This window comes from Tubulanus polymorphus, chromosome 2 (genome assembly GCF_964204645.1).
Source record: "Tubulanus polymorphus chromosome 2, tnTubPoly1.2, whole genome shotgun sequence".
NCBI lineage: Eukaryota > Metazoa > Nemertea > Palaeonemertea > Tubulaniformes > Tubulanidae > Tubulanus > Tubulanus polymorphus.
Window position 1 is genome coordinate 31,255,769 of NC_134026.1, and position 15,973 is coordinate 31,271,741.

Genomic DNA, 15,973 nt, shown 5'->3' on the forward strand with positions numbered 1-15,973 from the left:
ACTCACTGTCTTATAGACAACTCACACTAGTTTCTGATCACGGTTTATTTGTTTATAGTTATGTGACTCTGAGTAAATTAACTCCTTTATTTCATACACTTAGATAAATATAGTTCGGGCAGCGACAAGGAGGAGCAGTTTATAATCTATTCCTACAAATAATAGCATTCATTCCTGCACCGATTAAAATAGTTGAGATATTTGAGTCTGAAATATTCAACCAGGGTTTGTCAATACAGTCAAACCTGTTTCTTGATCTGAATCATTTAGAACTGACTAAATTCTCAATTAAACATCATGTTTTACACATAATTTGTGTGTGAACCTAATCAATAAATGGACAGGTGGTTTAATTTGGTTTGAGACCATCTCTTTATAAAAGCTTACCAGTAAGGCGGATTAACGTGGATTAAACTGATAAGGATTAGGCCGCAGTTAAGGTGGATTAAATAGATTTGACTGTATTTTATATTAGCTTCACCGGGGTCATTTTTTCTAACCTGTTGGTGATTGATTTTAATTCTGGAACAATTTTAAATAAAAATCCCTGAAAATGACTAATATACGATTTAGTCAAAACGTCAAATCAACTTTTAGCTCAAAGGAAATATTTCAGACTCTATTTTCTTTTTAAATGTCAAATTTTATATGATCTTTAAAATACAGACTCAAGAATATTCTATCAACGGTAATCTGAAATATTCTAATTAGTTTCTATAACAGGAATAGTAAACACGGCAAAATTCATTACCGTAGTAACCGTGCGCAACAATACAATAAATATCGTGTCGCAATAGCGTGTTAACAATTTCATGATTAAAACGTAATTGTTCATGAAGATTTAATCCCATACAATCCTTCTTTTATTGTCAACTCCTACAACACGGACGGACTATTAAACTTATTGTATATATATCTACGCGGTGACAACCAGTGAATTCATAATAACGGTTGAAACTATTGGAAACTTACCTAACAACTACATTTATATTATCAGTCCCTGAATCATCGGAACCATCAGTGTTATTAGACGTATCTGTAGCGCTCCTGAAACACATAGAAATAAACATAATATTAAAACATATTCCAATGAAATAACAGTGAAACTCGCAGCTGAATCTGTTACTGGTGAATCTTACACTGAATTAGAAATACAAATCAAGACACAAAAATAGAGACGATTTTAAAAATGTGACGACTTATTCAAATGAAAACTTATACACTAGTTGGGTCTCAAAAATACAAAATGACTAATATCCGATCCCCGCGACCTGGTGATATTTTTTTTTTACCTAGCTATCGTTATTTTTCCAGAATATGAAGGTTTTCTAATTAAAGGTTTTTTCCGAGGAGCTGGTATAGGCTGATCAGTACTACCAGCACCAGTAGCACCAGCAATAGCATCGGCACCAGCACCAGTACCAGCACCAGCAGCAGGAATACGACCAGCAGCTACTATTCCATTATTTGTATGACTATCGGGTTGTGAGCTTCCATTAACAGGTGCTCCAGCTCCAGCTCCAGCTCCTGCTCCAGCTCCTGCTCCAGGTACTGCTCCAGGTCCAGCTGAAGAATTATTAACGCTATTTTTCGAATTATTCACAGATTTTTCCAGTTTCGTCGCGTGATTCGTCGTAGATTCAGTTTTTGATTCCGATGATTCCTCTTTTATAGAATTCATACTTCCGCGTTTATCCGAGGAGAATTTCATTTTAAATCGAGCAGCACAAACTCCAAAATACACGTTATAAACTCGTGTTACACAACATCCGATCCTTTACAGCATGTTATAAACAAACATTTTAAACAGTTTTCAATTTGTCACAAACAGAAATCACACTCAACACATACAGCCAGCGTCAGGCACTCGCTCGCTCGCTGGTTTTACTGGGATCGCGCAGACGTGTATGATTAATTAACTTCCATGTCATGATTTAATTACGAGTCTCTCTAGCGCTGGTCACCTTCGCGTTAACTCCGATCATACCGCTACATTCAACCATAAAACGGGCAACAAAACAAACCCTAAACCAACCGTTTGTTACCGCCGCATATTTGCACTGTTGTCCTTAACGCTTCGATGAATTCTTTAAACATTGATTAATATCAAATTTATATTCAAAACAGTTCAGTTCATTCATATATAATTAACTATTAGAATCATTATGGATTAACACGATAATCCCAGTGGATTAACATAATCCTAGTGGATTAAACATGAAAATCCGAGCGGATAACTACAATCCTAATGGATTAACACCGGATTATGATAATTTGTAAAATAATCTGCGTTTTATCGAACTAATGCTCGTATGGTTGTTACAATCAGTGCAGCTCGCAGGTCGCAGGGTCCGGCGCATACCTTCACCTCACCCCTCCAGTCCAGCTCGCAGGGTCCGGCGCATACCTTCACCTCACCCCTCCAGTCCAGCTCGCAGGTCGCAGGGTCCGGCGCATACCTTCACCTCACCCTCTCCGTGTAGGTGAGGTACTGAATATTTCATACTGAGACCACTAGGGATTTTATACAAGATCTGTGTGTCTCATTATATATTTATCTCATTATCTTTACTTTGATAACTTCGGCCAAATCTGATACAGAATATTAAACTCTGCAATCAGGGGTCAGTTACTCAGATAAGTCCACTAAAGTTGGGTTGAAGTGTTAACCAGTGTATAACTGACGCGACTGTGTTGATATATTTATCACACAGTTGAGTCTTTTATTCTGATATTATGAAATCATAAACTGCACCATAAATTGAAATCCACCTTAACGTATTACAACAAAAGTTAAAGAAAAACACGTTGGTAGCAATACCATTCTTCCAATGGGTCACTGGGTCTGGTTAACTGGGTCTGGTTCACTGGGTCTGGTTAACTGGGTCTGGTTCACTAGGCCCAGGTCACTGGGTCTGGTTCACTGGGCCCGGGTCACTGGGTCTGGTTCACTGGGCCCGGGTCACAGGCATTTTCTGTACTGGATAAAAGATAATTGAAAACTTACCAATTTGATGAAGCGCGATTTGAAATCATCATTGATTGAGGTTTCTGTTGACTACACAGCGCTCGGGCTACAATCAGTGCCCTACCAGTTTCTGTTGACTACACAGCGCTCAGCTACAATCAGCTCCCTACCAGTTTCTGTTGACTACACAGCGCCCGGGCTACAATCAGCGTCCAACTGAAATAACACAACAACTGAAATCAAAGTCTAGTTTTCAATCAACTCATCATAGAATATCACAATGTTTTACCTGAAAATTATACAACTATCAATTGAACCCGGAAAATCTGTTCGTTATAAACCGATAGTTCATTATATCCAGTATGAAACTAATCAAATTGTCTTTAATTTGGGATGAAATGTTTTGTAAAATCCGATAAATGGTTATATATCCGAGTTCGTTCCGACACAGGGAGGTTCGGCTGCAGTTCAAAACAGACTACTGTAAATACATAGTGAGAAGATTAGTTTTAATGAGTTATGTATCCATTAATGATGATATAAATGAATGGAGCGATGACAGCTCCAGCGCTCCGACCAACGCCTGCTTGTATTATATCACAACATTAGAACATGTAGTCGATTGATCCATTAGTAACAGAGTCTAATATAAAACAAACCCTTCGAGCGACTATAATTAATATTGTTTACTTTTCTTCATCATTCCTTCAGAAAATTCCATTTACTCATTAGAAAAAAAAATAGCCCCAATACGTATGTTATCATAGTAAATACGCATTAGTCTCACTACATACGACCTGTACCGGTGATATAGTTGAATACTGATCCTGTACCGGTGATATAGTTGAATACTGATCCTGTACCGGTGATATAGTTGAATACTGATCCTGTACCGGTGATAAAGTTGAATACTGATCCTGTACCGGTGATATAGTTGAATACTGATCTTGTACCGGTGATATAGTTGAATACTGATCCTGTACCGGTGATAAAGTTGAATACTGATCCTGTACCGGTGATATAGTTGAATACTGATCCTGTACCGGTGATATAGTTGAATACTGATCTTGTACCGGTGATATAGTTGAATACTGATCCTGTACCGGTGATATAGTTGAATACTGATCCTGTACCGGTGATATAGTTGAATACTGATCCTGTACCGGTGATATAGTTGAATACTGATCCTGTACCGGTGATATAGTTGAATACTGATCCTGTACCGGTGATATAGTTGAATACTGATCCTGTACCGGTGATATAGTTGAATACTGATCCTGTACCGGTGATATAGTTGAATACTGATCCTGTACCGGTGATATAGTTGAATACTGATCCTGTACCGGTGATATAGTTGAATACTGATCCTGTACCGGTGATATAGTTGAATACTGATCCTGTACCGGTGATATAGTTGAATACTGATCCTGTACCGGTGATATAGTTGAATACTGATCCTGTACCGGTGATATAGTTGAATACTGATCCTGTACCGGTGATATAGTTGAATACTGATCCTGTACCGGTGATATAGTTGAATACTGATCCTGTACCGGTGATATAGTTGAATACTGATCCTGTACCGGTGATATAGTTGAATACTGATCCTGTACCGGTGATATAGTTGAATACTGATCTCTCATCGAGCAGAAACAGAAGATGAAATATTTAATAACAAATAATCAATAAATGTGTGAGAATAAATGATCGTCTTACATTCATTTCAATTAAATATCAATCCGTAATATTCAGTTCTATTCAACATTTAATCCATGAGACACTAAAACAATAAGTCACACTCCGGTGTAAGTCATCATCTAGATAAGTCGTCATCTTACTTTTAAGTTGTACAACTTCAAGGATGTGATGATTATCTACGCTTTGATCGAGTTCAACTCTATTAATGAACGTAATGAGAAAAGATTTGAAATATACAGTTAAACTTTTAAGACATCAAATAGATTTACTGTTTCAATTCAGAGTGGAATGAAAAGATTTTCCCACAAATGAATGAGAATTTTCACGAGTCAAGATTTCGTGAGAATTTTCACAGTAGTTTAATTACTTTGAACCCGAAGAACTCGTTTTATTTGCACGTGTGCGTTGTTTGTCTAGTCATGAATTAAATATCACTCTCTCAAGGTTGATAAAGTAAAAGTTGAAATTTCAAAATGTTCACATCTGAGCTCAGTACTGATTATTGGGAGTCCATCCGATGAGGTTGTTCAGGTGCATTGGAAGCAATTTTTGATTGCTGCGACCAATTGACGATTTTTGACAGGTTCTAATAATTTATGTTGCCGTGTCGAAAACAAAACGTCATTTAGTAAATTACTGCAGTCTTTGCTGTGGTTCCAACACTGCTGTTGATTTTTGCTATGCACAAATAAACTTCAGGCGAAGCTGAATGAATTTCTTAATGACTGATGCTAATAACAAACAGTAGGAACCATTTCTAAAGTTTAAAATTTGATTCTTGGGTCTTTGACATTCTGAACTTGTTTCTTGAGTTTAACCCCATCAACTAAAGAATCAATTATTTATATCCAAGTAGAACTATAGTAATCCAACGTCATAGTATTTTACCGAGAATTCATTTTCTTGTCTTATGTGATTCATTCTTTATATTTAAACATGTCAATAAATAGGGCCTACATACATGCATTAGACTGAACCCCTAAACATAAGACAAGAAAATAAATTCCAAACATGAAATAGTTTAAATATTAACAACATAAATCACATAATTCTCACACTTTTCATACATAGGCCCTAAATCAAACATCAATTTAATATTGTATGAAATATTTCTAGACCTGTAAATATCAACTATATTTGAACTTTCTCAAAATCAATGTTTAAAGTCTATGGAATTATCTAGTTAAAAGATGTAAATAGGGCAGCCACAGACAGTGAGGACAAATATTTTGATATAAACAAACACAGACGCCACAAACAACATGTGATCATGTGATGATTGGTCTAAAGCTCTGGTCATCTCATTTGAATACACACGCCACTCCTAGTCCTAGGGTGACCTTGTGGCTGACTAACCCTAACCCTAGAATTGTTAGTGATTGGTCTATAGAGAACAGGAACAACAACCCTGCGCCACGTGTGTGACCGTGGGGCGGGCCGCGCCCAGCACGACACACCTGATTGGTCAAGAGCTGATGTAAACAAACTGGTTACCCAGTCAAAATAGATTTACTTCTGTCAAAAAAAAAAACAAATTTACCTGCCTCAGATTGTAGAATCAATTATAAATCACGTGCAAACGAATGATATTCAAGAACGAATTTGACGTTCCGCTTTGTGGTGATGACATTTGAATATTTCCGCATCCACATTGACCTTCAACTCGCCTGCCACAGCACGACAAAAGTCAGTTCGAATCCTGAATAAACTGTAGAAATATTCCATCGCCAGCGCATCATCTTCCGCCATCTAACGGAATAGAATGGGTTCGATTCAATCATCCTCGCTTACCAGGGCATGTTACTCGTGCCGTTCAGCCTTCGAAAGCTGTTAGCTTGACTGCAAGCATCAGTACGGGCTATAACCATGGTGGCATCACGAATTAAAGGTCCCATTGATCAAGTTCCAAGAAGATCCCACCCCGCCCCGATGCTAGGCCACTCCCGGAGCAGCTTTTCCAGCCATGCGGCCAGAAATTCCAAATTTGGACCATGGGCCTTGTGAATATAAATCAAATTTTTGAAGCGACGAGGATGGAGTCGTCTGAGGTTGAATGCTCCGCTGTTGTATTTCTAATCCATTTCTTCTTCAGCTTGGAACAAATCGTTTCAGCAGATTGGAGGAAATCATCTGAGACGCGAAGAACGAAACCTCAATTTGAAAAAAAAGAAAGCGAAATAAGAAACCGATTTTGAACAAAATAATTACAACTTTTCTACTTTATTTACTTGAAATCTTTCCGAGGATTTTTTTTTTATATCAGAAGATTTGAGAATATACTTATATATATACAACATAGCGATGATTAAACTGTATTTGAATTTATTCAAACGCAGATCTCACCATGCACAGTGATCAGTAGCGGAAAATAGGAACAATTCGGAAATTTCTGCAGACAGACAGACACACAAACAAAACATCTTTATTCCAGAGCTTTGAGCGAATCTATGGGTCCAGTTCCACAGTCAGGCCAGTCTAAGCACATTTTCGTTCTATAATCTAGAACTTAAGACCAGTCTAAGACCATTTCGAAAGTCTTAAGACCAGTCTTGTGATTTAAGACCACTTTTCGAGTTAAAACTCTAGCGCCCATTTGCACAGTCTCGGCTTAGATTTAAGACCAGTCGAAGATCATTTAAGTTCTATATCCGCCAAAGACCAGTCTTAAGATATCAGACCAAGTCACAATTGTGCAACTGGTCTCTTACAACCCGGTTTCACAAGCCATGACCGCGTAACTGGGACCTCCTGTAGATTATCTGAATAATAAACCCATCATTGAAAGCATCAAAGATTCATTAAGTCTATAGATACAGTTTTTCTTATGAATTATTGATTTACAGATTATCGATAAAAATCCGACAAAAATGGATTTCACGACCGATAAATGATAAATGGCAAGACAAAGGATCTCACATCTCAAGAACGGTATCACACTTATCCTAGTGATTTACAAATATTTAATGCTATATCAAAATGATGCCACTTTATGAAGTTACACCGATTACATCTATTTACACAAAAACAGGAATTCGTGTCCATTTTCCCAGTCATAAATGCGAGAGATATTTGTGAACATTATCATCGTTTCATTATAGTTCGTTCGCAAATAATACTCCGTATGTTTATATATATAATATATGTACAAGTATTTGCACTTGAAATGAAACATTTTGAAATATAGTTATTTTTTCTTGAATATTTATGAATTATGCTTGCGTAGGACTGACTGTTCCTCGTGGGGGAAAAACAACGGCTAATAATGAATTAAACATGTTTACGATTAGCTTAATGAACGCATTTAGGAACAAGCGCCGTTTTTTAATAATTTGAATAATTTGAGTTTTAATTGAATTGAAAAGAGAAAACGTCTAATTGATTTATGGTTTATAGTCTGTTATAAATTACTGCGAATAATCTTGTGAATTACATGTAAAACGTTATATTTCATCATCAGTATTTTCTGTGTCGAATATTCAAATTGCCTGAAGCAAATTTCATACGTTATATTTCATAAATTTATTATTCTTTGACATGGCTTGCTTTATGTTTAAATACGGCGGAACTTCGTTACAACGGACTACACGATCCAGTTGTACAGTTCTAAGTTATAACGCTTGAGTTTAAATTAGTTCATTTTCGATGTTTTAAATCGGAGTCAAATCCTAACTCAGAATTGTGGAACTAGGAACAAGGGACCAGAAAATATCTTCGTTATAACTGATAGATCTATATACAGTTGAACCTCGTTACAACGAACTCCAGGACACCAGAAAATATGTTCGTTAGGCTAAACAAAAATGATACCTTGTTTCTCCGCAGCGGCCGGGTCATTTTTGTAAAATATGATAAAATTTATAAACAGTTCATTTCTATAGCGGCCGGGTCTGTTATGGTAAAATTGATCACGATTTTTAAAAAAAGTAATGTATAGGGTAGATAGGCGGCCGGCCGGGTCAACATTTAAGCTCAGCAGAGCAGAGAAACAAGGTATCAATTTTTTTTTAGCCTTATAACTGATAGATCTATATACAGTTGAACCTCATTACAACGAACTTCAGGAGACCAGAAAATCTGTTCGTTATAACCGATAGATCTATATACAGTTGAACCTTGTTACAACGAACACAGGAAATCCGTTCGTTATTATGATTCATACAGTTTGAAATTACTGAAATTGTCCTGTTTGGGATGAAATTCGAGGTCCCTATACTCGACCAAGGTCGTTATAACAAGGATTCCTTGTACATTGTAGTAAGTATATCATGTGTATGTATGAAATATAATGAGTGGAGACATCTCGACAGGTTCCCGCTGAAAACGTACATTCCAGTTACTACCGCGATCATTACACACAAACATTAATTAAAATATAAAAATCCTACAATTATAAATTGATATAGAAATCATTTTATTCTAGTCAAACGAACCGACGAAGGACCCGAAATATTTCTGTATTTTCAATCGATTTTTTGATCAATGAAATCTTCATTCATAATTGTAGAACTTTTACATGACATTTTAAATCACGGATATCACGTGATGATTACGAGTAATAATATATTCTATAAACAGAAAATAATCATTTAAATCTATTCATAAAACACATTCTAAAACGTAATTAAAAACTCGTATTCTAACGCAGTGTAATTAGCTACAATTAGATGAGTAGCTTTTGACATCAAAAATACCTTGGCAGAAATAGATTCGTTCTGGTGCTAAAACATCTACACTGCATTCACTTCGTGACTTGTATCGATCGAGTTGAGTTCTTGCGTTCCAAAATATAGATTATTCGAATACCAGCGGAGTAAGATGAGTAAATATACGTATAGCTTTTGAATGTCATCGGTGTTATGATGTAAGCTGGAATTAACCGAACCTTCTCATTACTGAGCTGAACCCACAGGCTAAAGAATCATTGAACTCGGCGGCACGTGCGCGCATACGACAGACCCCGAGTACTCGGTATCGATCACAGTTCGTATTCGAAGTACAATTTATGTTCTAGAAAAGACAATAATATTTTAGTAGAAATTCGTATAATGGACATCCGTTCAAATCGTCAGGTGAAATTAAAGCCTTAAAAAAACATTTCAACAAAAACAAATAAATAATTACAAATTAAAACCAACTCAGAAAAAATCGGTAACCGACTCGAAGTCTTTTAGAGTTTCGTAAGAAAATATCACAAATTATGATTATATTTCGCCCTTCCAGAACTGATTAAAATTAAATCTCTTTTTTGGTCGAATTCCGTTTGATTAAACTCATAGATCCCGAGTCGAATAAACTCTTTGTTACAATCAGATTCCTGAACTCAGTTTTACAGCTGTGAGAAACAGTTAACTCTTGAGTCAAAATCATTTCATTTTTTAACTCCAACTCAGGACTGTGGGACCAAGTTTCATAGTTGTGAGTTCAGTATGAGATTAATTCACCTCCAATGTTTAAACTCTGAGTGAACTCGCAACTGTGGAACTGGATCCAGTTCTGCAATTGTGAATAAAGTTTTAAATTAGTTCATTTCAGAATCTGAAGCCCGAATTCTAACCCGGCACGTCACTGACTGTGTAATCGCGTGCTGGAATTCTACGAGTTGAAATGATTAATGTTTTCTGTAGTAAGTGAAATTAAGGCCAGTCGATATAAGTTCCTGTCATTTCGAAGAATCTTTCGTTGTGGGGTCGGAAGAAATTGTTAAGTTTTTCCATCACTTCAGGATGAACTCGGGGATGTTTGCGCCCTTTCCCCGTGCCCAAACAATGGTCCTGTCCTTCGTTACGCATACAATAAAATCCTTTCGTTTCGTTAAAGTAGAAATTCTCTCTCGTAATTCTATGCGCCAATCCGAGAAACTTCTCTACGCGTTTTATCTGCGGAATCGGGTTCCGAATGAGTTCGTCACCGTCGACGATCAGAACCTGACTGGCTGGAAATATCTCCAACCATCGCTCCATGTGACGATGATAGATACTAGTCCTGATAGCTTTTAAATGTAGATTCACCTTCCCAGTCACCTGATCGATGGCTAATTGCTCAAAACTTTGATGACTTTTATTTCTGGCGAGTTTATTATAGTGAATTTGAGTGTAGTCGCTGATCGTTCGAACTGTCGGGTTACGGACGATCAATAGCAGTTTGATACTACTGTTCATGGCGTATATCCTCTGCGGCACCTCCTCCGTGATGAAATAAGCCGGACTCTTTTCGATGGTTACCTGGTGCGGGAAAGAATACGGCATCCGTTTGCGATACCAATCCAAACCGTATTTATAATTGTCATCGTTATCGAAAAAATGAATTTCCTCCATGGCTGCGTTCACATCCGGGTGTAAGTTCAAAAATTCCAACAATGCGCGCGTTCCGCATTTTCGAACGCCGATAACAATGCATTGCGGTAACCGTCGCTTAGTACCGCGAATATGCAAATTAGTCGGCTGCTGTTTCGTGTGATCGGATTTAGACGAGTGTTTTAGCGAATTTTGATCGGAACTAAGGCAGAGGAATGGTTGACCTAAAATACTGGCGTACATGAGTCGAGCGAATATTGATAGAATGATAAAAAAGCAAATGGCCGCTATGACGATTAGTCCACTTCGTCCGCATTTCCGTTTGACGATAGGCGGCGCTCTAAAATCCACATCCACCAGGCTGTCGTCTGAGGCGGTCAATGCGCGGTGTTTCTGTTTTTGATTTAACAGCGGGGCTTTGGCCACAGTCATTTTTCAATCTGTAAATATATGGAAATAGAATAGATTTAATCATATAGTTAGTTAGTAATGCAGTTGCTGTGGCTCAAAATGGTCAAACACGTTTTAGTTATAACAACTGGTAGTTCATGATGCAAATAAAACCATTGAACGCGCGGAGAGGGAGATGGAGAGAGTTGTGTCTCATTCCCGACATAGTGAAACGACGAAAAGCGATGAAATCAGAAGAAATCAATTACATGAAATGAAATCTGCGACGTCTCTGTCTGATTCACTTTACGGGGTACAAACATATCGAGTGAAGGACCCTATATGTTTTCATTGTTACCCGACAGAGAGAAAGACGATTAAAACACAATTGATTTTCATTCGCTTAATTTTAACAGTGTACATTAATTAGATTTAATGCGTAAACAGTTTAACAACAGTTTCTCGGCAACTTCAACATCGGCGGGATTTTAACCATTGATGAAACATTCCGAGTCCGTGTTGTATTGAAATCCCTACACACTGAGAATGAAAACAGTTTGAAATGTTTCCTTGAGCTAGTGTAGTTTATTCAACGTTTTGACTTTATCCTAATGTCATCTTCAGGAATACTGTATTCCTTGAGCTAGTGTAGTTTATTCAACGTTTTGACTTTATCCTAATAGTCATCTTCAGGAATACTGTATTCCTTGAGCTAGTGTAGTTTATTCAATGTTTCGACTTTATCCTAATAGTCATCTTCAGGAATACTGTATTCCTTGAGCTAGTGTAGTTTATTCAACGTTTCGACTATATCCTAATAGTCATCTTCATGAATACTGTATTCCTTGAGCTAGTGTAGTTTATTCAACGTTTAGACTTAATCCTAATAGTCATCTTCGGGAATACTGTATTCCTTGAGCTAGTGTAGTTTATTCAACGTTTCGACTTTATTCTAATAGTCATCTTCAGGAATAATTTTGTAACCTGTAATTCCTGAACCTACGATACAAGATCCCTTCACGTTGAGAATAAAAAGAGTCGGAAATGTTTATGAACTTATAGTACAGATCATCCTTATAGTTGTGTTCGGGAATATTTGTGTTATAAAAACATATGAGATAAACATGTGTAGTTCAGAACGATGAGACAAATCTAAACGATATGATTTGAAACAAACTATAGGGGTCGGTCATATACAACATAAAAACACCAGTATTCCCGAAGAGACTTTACATAGAATAAACTATCAGTGCCTAAGGAAACTTTTTAGACTTTATCTAAGCACGCAGGGATTTTATATTATCCTGATACCATTCATTCCATTCGATCGAACTGTAGCGGCGGCAGCAGCAGCGGCAGCAGCAGCGGCGGCAGCAGCAGCAGCAGCAGCAGTACGAGAGAGGGAGAGATTGAAACCACTGTTACTGCTCACTAAAGACAGTTACAGCTGTTTCAGTAATTGACCAGGTGCGCAATAAAGCGATTAACAAACCAGTATTCATTATCTATCCATCTAACTTGAGATGAGTCGGTGCCTATACACGCGTGAGCGCAATAACTTTTATACAACCTTTATAAACTAACTGTGTACAACATCTTATCCTGTTACACATGATCCGATATCTCCCGTAACCATTTCACTGCGTAAGTCAACTCGCCCCGACCATGTGATAGATATAGGATAGATTCTGTCGATAGTAAAATGGTCAGTTGACAACAAATCCACTATACACAAATTTAGAAATTTAAAAGCGATTTTTTTAATTAAATAAAAAAATTCAAAATGGAGAAGACAAATCAGGACTCGTATCTATCATCGTCATTTAGAGATCATCGTCAGGTGTAAATAATGAATCTGAAGTTTGAATAATGAATAAATCTTACTTGTAAATATTTTAATTCGTACATAGCGGGTTTCACTCATATATACATTCTAATCTCGACGCTTGATCTGTTCTCCTAGTTCTCGTAGTTCTAATGGTCAGTATTGTACCTTATTCTAAGTAATAGTATATGCGCAAATCTGTAGTGATGTTGGGTGTTCTGTTTACATTACAAGTAATCAGTGTCACAAACAGACAAACAGACGACTGAGTCCAGATGTAAAGTCAAAACATGAGACAAAAGTGTCAGTTAGTAGTGCTTACAACAGTATTGACCACGTGGTGTGCGCGCTGCCGGTGTGCGCCTGTCGGTATGGGGGGTGCTTGTGTCAGAGATCGTTAGAAACGATGCCCGCCGGGTATCATCATCCATAGAATCATCCAGATCTCAATCTGTGTGAATCCAATCAATAAAACAGTGAAATCTTTAAAAGATTTCGTCATTTATGAAATGTTTACTCAACCTCAGTGAACATAACATCTGCCTAATAAATACATCCAGAATTATAAGATTCATGAACCATGAAACCACAACGTTTCGATCCCCACCCAGATAGAATGGATCCCCACCCAGACAGAATGGATCCCCACCCAGACAGAATGGATCCCCACCCAGACAGAATGGATCCCCACCCAGAGATGCATCTCCTCGACGAAATAATCTAATTAATAGACGCTGCACCTGTGACCAGCGAGTTGAAAGAAATGCCAGATTTATGATATATCCACCTTTTTAAAATGCTTTATTTGCGGAAATTGTCTGAGATTTCGTTTCTTCTCTAAATTAGCGGAAAGCATTAACACAAAAAACAACTGTTTCCGAGTAATTAGTTTTCATGGCTTATTAACTTTCTTGTTTTTTCCGGACCATTAACGATAATTATGAGAACTGCACATCAGCACTAATCTGTAGTCTATAGCGGTGTTTGTGTCAACACTTCACAGGCGACTGATTCTCCATCGCTCGCAGATGTCTGCCGTCTTCCTGCGCCCGCGCGCGCCCTACACACAACAGTTACTGTAGGAAATTTGACACGATGTTTATAGGCCACTAAATATACAGGAAAGATCGGCATAAACAACTGTCCGTGATTGGTGAGAAAATAGTTTCAGTTTGTATTCCATTTCTATTTACGTAAAAAAGGGTCAAAACGATTATTTACATATCAGTATTATATACAAAACTCTTATATTTTCCTCACCGACACAACAACATTTTTGGCCAGTATACGCCCGATGATTGTGGCTAATAGTATTTAGCCGAAACGCTGCTCGTAATATATATCATTTTGATAATAAGATAAAAACCCACTATCTACAAATTAAAAGAATTTAACACACCAGACGATGATCTCTAGGGTGAGATCCAAACGTCGTGTATTCTATATATTTTAGATTGAATAAATAAATTCTTGTTTTTAAATTCTTTTAATGTGTAGATAGTGGGTTTTTATCTTATTATCCGTTCACCACGTTTGAGAACTTTTCATTTCTGGCTGTTATGGCAGAGTTATTGTGGGATTTCTCTCGTTAACATTTTTGGCTGTTTCTCCACAACTATTTGACTATTTGAACAATATTATCCCCTTGCACAACCCCTCATTCAGAAATTTTCACAACTTCAGATTTCACTGAGTTACATTTTCCTCGCTCGATTCTTGCCAAAACAAGTTTATCCTTGAACGTACTACATTTTCACCGAGGCGTCAAATAATTCATTTATCATTAATTTTCTAGTTCGCTAATTCTGTATTCAGGAAAACTTTTGGAAAATAATCTTTTATAAGAAATTCCAGAATTTCATAATTTCTACGAAGTAGGAGGGTATTAGTTAGTTACATGGTCGTCGTTCTGGTAAGCTTTTATAATCGGATGGGCTTATACCAAACTTATGTGGTTTGTGAAAAATCTCCAGGTTACTGACTAGGTTTACGTGAGGTTTCTAGAAAAAAGATATCTAATCTTACGAATTAAAAAAAAAATCAGATGATGACAATTCCTTCTGTCCTTCGAAAATAATACAATAGGAAAAGTTATTTGGTGAATAATTGAATGAAATCGAATGAATTATGAAAAAAAGATTTTATGGACCAAGGACTCCATGAAACAGCGACAGAAATTTCACCTGTTAATAATTCTTATTATCAGAAATGAAATTTCGAACACATAATTAATCAAGCATTTCAGAAGATTTGTGAAGATCCGAATTTGAAATTCAGTGAAGATTTGGATAATTTACTCCAGAGAATTCTCTATCTTATTCTAACAACAGAAACAAACACACTGACAATACCTTCAAATAAAATCCCTTCCAAACGAATCCCATGTTTTAAATCCAGAAAATACTAAAATCCAAGATTTGGCGCCACTAAACAGACGAGAACGTGTCAGTAAGCATCCTAACAGTGTGGTCGACAGCAGCAGTACTGACTGGTTACAGCATCAGCAGCATCAGCAGCAGCAAGGCGACGACATTCAACACGCAGGGGTGGCAGGTAGCCATTAAGACGATTGCAGAGAAACAACGTTTTTATCAGTTACAAACAATTTGAAGAGGACGACAGGATGATGAAACCCGTGGGACTTAGAAAAAATACGAGAGGACCAATAAATAAATGTTAACTTTACGGTAGAAATTTATCTATAAACAACTTTCCAACTTTTCAAGATGATAGGATGGTGGTTCGGAAAGTTTAAAAACGATCAAATCAAAATACCCTCTGGCCGTGCCTTATACCCTT

General features: G+C 37.1%; 1 protein-coding gene across 1 annotated transcript; it reads right to left on the reverse strand.

Moving 5' to 3' along the window:
- Positions 1–10,072: 10,072 nt before the first annotated feature.
- On the reverse strand, positions 10,073–11,391 carry LOC141899194 (heparan sulfate glucosamine 3-O-sulfotransferase 1-like). The gene has a single exon (XM_074785357.1). The coding sequence runs from the start codon at positions 11,389–11,391 to the stop codon at positions 10,300–10,302; it is 1,092 nt and encodes a 363-aa protein (XP_074641458.1). The 3' UTR covers positions 10,073–10,299.
- Between the last annotated feature and the right edge of the window lie 4,582 nt (positions 11,392–15,973).